Raw genomic sequence first — 7,543 nt, 5'->3', positions numbered from 1 at the left:
GAGAATATATTTGAGTATGTTTTTCATTTGGATAACACTTCTGGATTTTGTGCTTGTGATGGAAAAAAAATGAAACTTTGACTTTGGTTTTGTCAATTAGATAGATTTATTATAGAAATGGCTAGCTATATATTAATGTGTAAAAACAAAAAGTTGAGGCTGGAATGTTTTTATCTTGCATTGTGCTAAAGCACTTTTTCCTTTTTCCCTTGTACCTCACACCTTCTCTTCCCCTCTCCTTTTCCGTCCCTTAATTTCCTGTTTCTATTTTTCTTTGTATTTTATATATGTTAAATAAAAATTAAAATTGCAAAAAAAAAATCCTCAAAATCAACTTACCTGGTATTTTCCTTACGTGATCCAGGCTGGCCATCAGGTTCGGCCGGTTCTCAGGCAAAAGAACTGTCTGCTGATTTGGTTTAAAGGTCCCAGAGACCAGCTTGGAGAGGACCTTATTTGTGGCCACCCCTGCACAGCCCGTGAGCCCTAGCCTGCTGCACATGGCATCTCTCATCTCCTCTGCAATCTGAGATCCCACAGCGAGACTTACGTGCACTGGATCCTGAAAATCAACAGCTGTGAAGGAAAGAGACAAAAAAAAAAAAAAATTCTCAAGAGATCACCTGACAGATTTATCCTTCTTATGGAGCCCCCCCCCCAAGACACTGCCTGTTAAAGAAAAACCTTTTGCTTTGCCAGGATACCAACTATGGGAAATGGACAATACAAGTGGCATGCTTACAAATACAGGTAGTCCTTGACTTACAACAGTTCATTTAGTGACTGTTCAAAGTTACGACGACACTGAAAAAAATGACGTAAGACCATTTTTCACACTTATGACCGTCGCAGCATCTCCATTGTAATGTAATTTACATTCATATGCTTGGCAACTGTTTCATACTTATGACGGTTGCTGTGTCCCAAAGCCACGTGATCCCCTTTTGTGACCTTCTGACAAGCAAAGCCAGATTTACTTAACAACCATGCTGCTAACTTAACAACTGCAGTGATTCACTTAACAAATGTGGCAAGAAAAGTTGTAAAATGGGGCAAAACTCACTTAGCACATTTCTCACTTAGCAACATAAAATTTGGGCTCAATTGTGGTCGTAAGTCAAGGACTACCTGTACTAATCAAGGGCTATCCAAATGCATTATGAAATAGAAATGGATAGGTATTGTTTTCCAGGGCTGTTAAAAGCAGGGCTAACATTTTGCCTTTTATTTATTTATGATACGGAGCCTTAAGGAAAGTTAAGGAAAGTTTCTCTTAAGTGAAGTAACAACCATTCTATGTTACTTCTGGGCCTTCAGAAGTTGTGGGTGCCCCATCATTGGAGGATTTCAAGAAGAGATTGGACAGCCATTTGTCTGAATGGTATAGATTCTCCTGCTCAAGCAGGGAGTTGGACTAGATGACCACCAAGGTCCCTTACAACTTCTATGAAGTTCACTTTTGGATCACTTTAGGGACTAGAGTTGTAAGTCAAGGACTACCTGTATATTTGTATGTCAAGCTCGAATGTTATTCTGTGCTACAGATGTCCTTTGTGTTGTCAACATAGCATTATTATGGGAACTGGAGTGCAAATATGACATTGTGGTTAAAAACAAAAAGGACTTACTCTGATTATTATATACATGACCAGAAACAGAGATTTTAGGAAGTGTTGCTTTTTTCCACTCTATCAGTCTCTTTTCTACTAATTCAGTGATGTCCACAAAATTTTCATCAAATCCGAGCCTTTCCACCAGTGGCGTAAATGTTTTTAACAATTCTGTAAATGTTAAAAAAAGAATATAATTGTTAATATGTAGTACTGGGTGAACAGGGCTAACCTTTTAAATATAGAAAATGTCCATATTATTCTTCCAATTAAATATGGAAATTATGCAACCAAGTTATTAAATATATAAACCCCCCACACGTTAATAAATAAAGGTTATTAAGGGCCACAATAGACTGAATTCACACAACACGGGCTACTGGTTACAAACTGAAGTAGATGAATTCACATAAATGCCGAACTCTCATCCAAGCAAACTATATTCTAGTTTAGCATTGTACAAAGTATTAGAATTCTTTATTTTACTGGCCATGTGGTAGGACACCCAAGGAATTTGTCTCCGGTGCATAAGCTCTCAGTGTACATACAAGCAACAGTGATATATCATGATCATAATCAACATAAAAATGCATTCGTCATAAACCAAAAGATACAACACTTAGTAATAGTCGTAGGATACTAAATAAGCAAACAACATAATTCATACTAGGATACTAAAAAGACAATATGAATTGTAAGATACAAGCAACAAAGTTATAGTCATAAGAAGATAAGGAGATAGGAAAGATGAGGAGAATAATAGTAATACAGCCTTACTAAGTAGTTTGACAGTGTTGTAAGAATTAGTTGTTTAGCAGAATGATGGCACAGGGGAAAACACTGTCCTTGTGTCTAGTTGTTCCATGCAAATCTTTAATGTACTGATCCATACGCATATTTAGGAGGCATGATTAACTAAATGTACAGGTAGTCCTTGACTAACAACAGTTTGTTTAGTGACCATTCAAAGTTACAATGGCAATTAAAAAAGTGATTTATGACGGTTTTTCAGTTCCGACCTTTGCAGCATTCCCATGATCATGGGATCAAAATTCAGATGCTTGGCAACTGGTTCCTATTTATGATTGTTGCAGTGTCCCAAGATCACGTAATTCCCTTTTGCGACCTTCTGAACAAGCAAAGTCAACGGGGAAGCCAGACTCACTTAACAACTGAGGCAAGAAAGGTCATAAAATGGGGGAAAGCTCACAAATGTCTCAGATAACAACAGAAATTTGGAGCTCAATTGTGGCTGTAGGTCGAAGCCTACCTGTGTTACATACAGACGACAGGATCATCTTTGTATGCTTTAATACCACACTCTTCTAGTCTTTAAAAGGAGGGCTGTGCAAAACTTTGAAGGGATTTTAGCATTATTGCTACAATAATGGCTTGTGTGGAATTTTGCAAACTAACGCTTCCCATCTGCTTTTTTTTTTTTTAATGCAAATCTGTTACATTGGTTTGTTTTGATTCAGGGCTTGTCCAATATTCAGGAGCCAAAAGATGCTTAGATGCTTGCTAGAGGCATCTATTGGAAAGACTGGATTAGATGTTGGCTCTTTAAGAACTGGGACCCTCTAGCATCCCATTGAGGCAAATCAATTGACAATGTCTTCCTTGCCCAGGTCTACAGAAAATATTATTATTGCTCAGATCTGATTTCAAAAATTTTAAACTGGAAATGTGATTATATTAGGCTCAACAGTGGTTAGTGAGCATTAGCATGGTTCACACATAAAGATACAATCAGATAAATGAATCCTAGTGCCTGGGAGGTCAAACTCTATAGATCTAATCATATGAGACACAGACCAACATTATAAAGCATGGGTCTGCAACCTTGACAACTTTAAGACTTGTGGACTTCAGCTCCCAGAATTCCTCAGCCAGCTATGCTGAAGTCCACAAGTCTTAAAGTTGTCAAGGTTGCAGACCCGTTATAAAGAACATCCTGGAGAATAACTAAAAGATGGTTTCTGAAGATGGCAGCCTTGTTTTGGACAGTTTCAGGAGATCTGCATTAAAGTCTCCTCTCCCCCATTCAGAAGTCATAGCACGTAACTTTATTAATGTATACTATGTATAGACCACTTCTACCTAAAAAGATTCTAGGTAGGTGCTGTTTTCAAATCAGTAATCGGTTTGTGAATTAGCCTGATGTGTAAATCTAGTCCTTGTGACTTGAAAAACTTGACTTAATACAATGGCTTGGTTTACAAAACAATGATTGTGTGCCATCAGGTTGCTGTCAATATTTGTAGATAGATCTTACCTTAATCACACACACTAAAAAACATGGGCCACAAACTAGATGGACATATTTTAATTTAGTATTGATTTTTAAAACTTGAATAGTTAGTTTATACTTCCAGTACAGATAGTCTTCAACTTACAACAGTTCATTAAGTGACTGTTCAAAATTACAACAGGACTTAAAAAAGTGACTTGTGGCCATTTTTTACACTTATGACCATTGCAGATGCTCACATGATTTACATTCAGACGCTTGACAACTGACTCATTTTGATGACGGTTGCAGTGTCCCAGGGTCATGGGATCACCTTTTGTGACTTTCTGACAAGCAAAAGTCAATGGGGAAGCAGATTCACTTAACAACCGTGTTACTAACTTAACAACTGCAGTGATTCACTTAACAGCTGTGGCAAAAGAGGCCTTATCATGGGGCAAAAGTCACCTAACAAATCTCTCTTAGCAACAGAAATGTTGGGCTCAATTGAGTTCGTAAGTCGAGGACTATCAGTATTGTGCAAATCCAGAAAACTGAGTTGAACAAATTATGGATAAGTTAAACATGGGCCAGCCCGATGTGCAAATATAGTCGAGAGGATGTACTAGCCTTTTCAATTTTATCCAATTCCCCGTCTAATGGTGATTACAGAACTTCTTCGCCTTCAGAGATCCGCTTTAGAAACTTTTCTTCAGTTCTGTTTTACTTTAACAATGTGTTCTAGCAAACATTTGATAAGCCCAATGTTCTCTCTCACTATACAGGTTTACCATGTTTTATGATTTTGTAATGTTTAACCTCTTGTTGAGTCATCCTCAATTTCACTTTTACTTTGGGAAGCTGGAGATATAATTTTCACCTCTCTCTTATGCTCTCCCTCTCTCTCTATTAGCTAACACAAGGAAGTAACGCTCAAAATTGTTGAGATGCTTGAGAATGAGAAGATTCTTTTGACCTCACACAAGTGCTATTGTGAGATGACCCTGTGCCTCTTTCCTCAGTTTACATCTCATGGGCATCCGCCTTGAGTGAATCATTTTAGACAGGATCCCCAAACCGAATTGATTTCTGGTTTAAGCAAATCTGATACAGTATGGGGCTTCAGTGCTGGGTTTAAAAGGAACAAGCACTGCTGAAATCAACAATAAACAAGGTAGGAAATATGCCTGCAAAGTTGGCCACCTGCAGAACTTGCTCTGAACATAATAGCTCTTTGCTGAGAAACCCAGTTGAACCTAGGAGACAATGCTTCAGAACAGAGTTCTATGACATCATTCCTACAGAGTAAATTCCTTAAGGAAGATCCTCAACTACTGTCTCCTGGCTTGATTACACAAAGCGTAACAGAAGTGGGGGCATAAAAAGGAATCCCTGGAGTCTTTCCACATCTGCTTGTTTGTTGATAAACCTCTCGTGAATGGCAACATCAAGCTTACTAGAAATTTGACAAAAATGTTTGAAGGGACAAGATCACAAGATTCATAGACTGGATTCACATGTGCTGATTCAGAGTTTGCCAAATCATGATATAAATAAGCTTTACTTGGCTGGATTCACATGATTTGTTAAACTATAATTCACGGTTTACATCCTTAATGGCTAGGTTTAAATAGGTTAAACCATAGCACGAGGATTTTTTTTGGTTTGGATTTAATATGGGATGTCCATCCAGCCATTGTGGCTTATAAATCATGCTTTATGAGTTAGCACTAGGTATGATCAAAATAAGGAAGGAGGTAGTAATACAGGTTGGCTTATAACCATTAACTTAGTGACTGTTTGAAGTTACAACGGCACTAAAAAAAATGACTTATGATCAATCCTCACACTTATGACTATCACAGCATTCCCCAAGGTCATGTGATCACAAGTTGGGTGCTTGGCAACTGGCATGTATTTACAATAGTTGCAGTATTGGAGTCAAGAGTCTCTGGAGTCAAGTGATTGTCATATGTGATCTTCCCAGCTGACTTCTGACAAGCAAAGTTAGTGGGCAAAGGCGGATTCGCTTAATGACCATGGCACAAAAGTTTATAAAATCAAGCATGATTGGGTAATGACTTACTTAACAACCACATCGCTTAATGACCGAGTTTCTAGACACAATTGTGGTTGTAAGTTATTACAAGTTACTACTAGAGACTACTTACAGTCTCTAGGCCAGGGGTAGGCAACCTTGGCTCTTTTATGACTCATGGACTTCAATTCCCAGAATTCCTGAGCCAGCTATGCTATGCTGGCTCAGGAATTCTGGGAGTTGAAGTCCATGAGTCATAAAAGAGCCAAGGTTACCTACCCCTCCTCTAGGCAGGGAACATATTGCAACCAAATCCACTGAAGAAACATTTTCCAGTGTTACAAGGATAAAATCAAAGCAGTACCTGTAACTCTGTAAGAGATTTCCCTGTATTTGGTCAGATCCTCTCCATTAACCAGCACCAGATCCGGACACTTTTCTTTTGCTTCTTTCACACCCATGAGTTTTTTTACACCAAGATTCCTGGCTTCATAATTGCAGGTGACTACCAGGTATTTTTGCTGCACACCTGAAAGTAGGTACAAACGTAGCAGTTAAGAATCGCAGTGGCTTCATGCCAAATGCCTTTCAATAATTTGTACAATGGAGCTTTTATTTCCAAAGCTTGCAATGCAACTTTGTGTAAATTTACTCTCAGCTACAATTCCATCTTTTCAAAGGAGATGATTTCATGACACATTCAGGGCTGCAGGATTAGCACCTTCAAACTAGCTGACTTCATATGCCTCACATTAGATACTGTGATATATGTCATTGAGGGTCCAATTTGCCCATTTCTGTGTCAAAGGATCGAACTAATACATAATCAAAGACTTAGCCCTGGCCAAATGCTGATTAGTACAGTTAAGAAGTTCTAGGACAGGGGTCTTCAAACTTGGCCTTTTTATGACTTGTGGACTTCAACTCCCAGAATTCCTCAGCCAGTGTGCCTGGCTGAGGAATTCTGGGAACTGAAGTCCACAAGTCATAAAAGGGCCAAGTTTGAAGACCCCTGTTCTAGGCAATCACTGACTGCTTATGCAGCAAGAATAACTGCAGGTATTTCGAGTATAAAAAATTTCTAAGCAAATGTATCTTGTAGCATATACATTTAGTCTTCTATTTAAGCACTTCTAAATAAAAGAAACCTCACAATGTTATACTACTTAGCTAGTGTACAGGTACATGGGCTGCTGCCAATAGATCTATTGGAGTGTGTCTATGTGCCTTTCAGTTAGTCCTCACTCCCAACAAGCTCATTAAATTTTCAACATTTTCACAAGTGGTTTGTCATAATCTTATTACCAGGGCTGAGAAAGAGTGATTTCCAGACCTGAAGCAGAGTTGCCCTCCTACTGCAATGCCTTAACCATTATACCAACCTTTTTAAAACTCCCTTTTTATGACCCTGAAATCAATTTGGGGTAGAGTCCAGGCAACTGGATGGAGCTGAGCGTTTACTGGGTGGATGCCCTTCCTGATGCCCTCCAAAGTTTGCAGCAGGTATTTTTTTTCTTTGCGCCCTGGGAGAGAAACATCTGCCACTACCTAGGATTGAACTCTCAACCTTCTGAGTGACAGACGAGCATCTTCACCACTAGGCCACCACACCACTCAACCTGGCTCTCAAATAGTGGGGGGTAGAAAACATTTGTATCATTTCAA

General features: G+C 38.8%; 1 protein-coding gene across 1 annotated transcript; it reads right to left on the bottom strand.

The window, feature by feature from the left end:
- Positions 1-339: 339 nt before the first annotated feature.
- On the bottom strand, positions 340-6,417 carry LOC107301315 (DNA polymerase iota-like; the record flags this gene model as incomplete). Its single annotated transcript, XM_015830558.2, has 3 exons — positions 340-576; positions 1,629-1,781; positions 6,243-6,417. Coding segments are annotated over 3 exons (565 nt in total), but the record flags the coding sequence as incomplete, so codon positions are not given.
- Positions 6,418-7,543: the final 1,126 nt, after the last annotated feature.

Source organism: Protobothrops mucrosquamatus, unplaced genomic scaffold (assembly GCF_001527695.2).
Source record: "Protobothrops mucrosquamatus isolate PMUCROS unplaced genomic scaffold, P.Mucros_1.0 scaffold11451, whole genome shotgun sequence".
Taxonomy (NCBI): domain Eukaryota; kingdom Metazoa; phylum Chordata; class Lepidosauria; order Squamata; family Viperidae; genus Protobothrops; species Protobothrops mucrosquamatus.
Note: the sequence above shows the minus strand (reverse complement) of the source record. Positions and strands in the feature narration are given on the sequence as shown.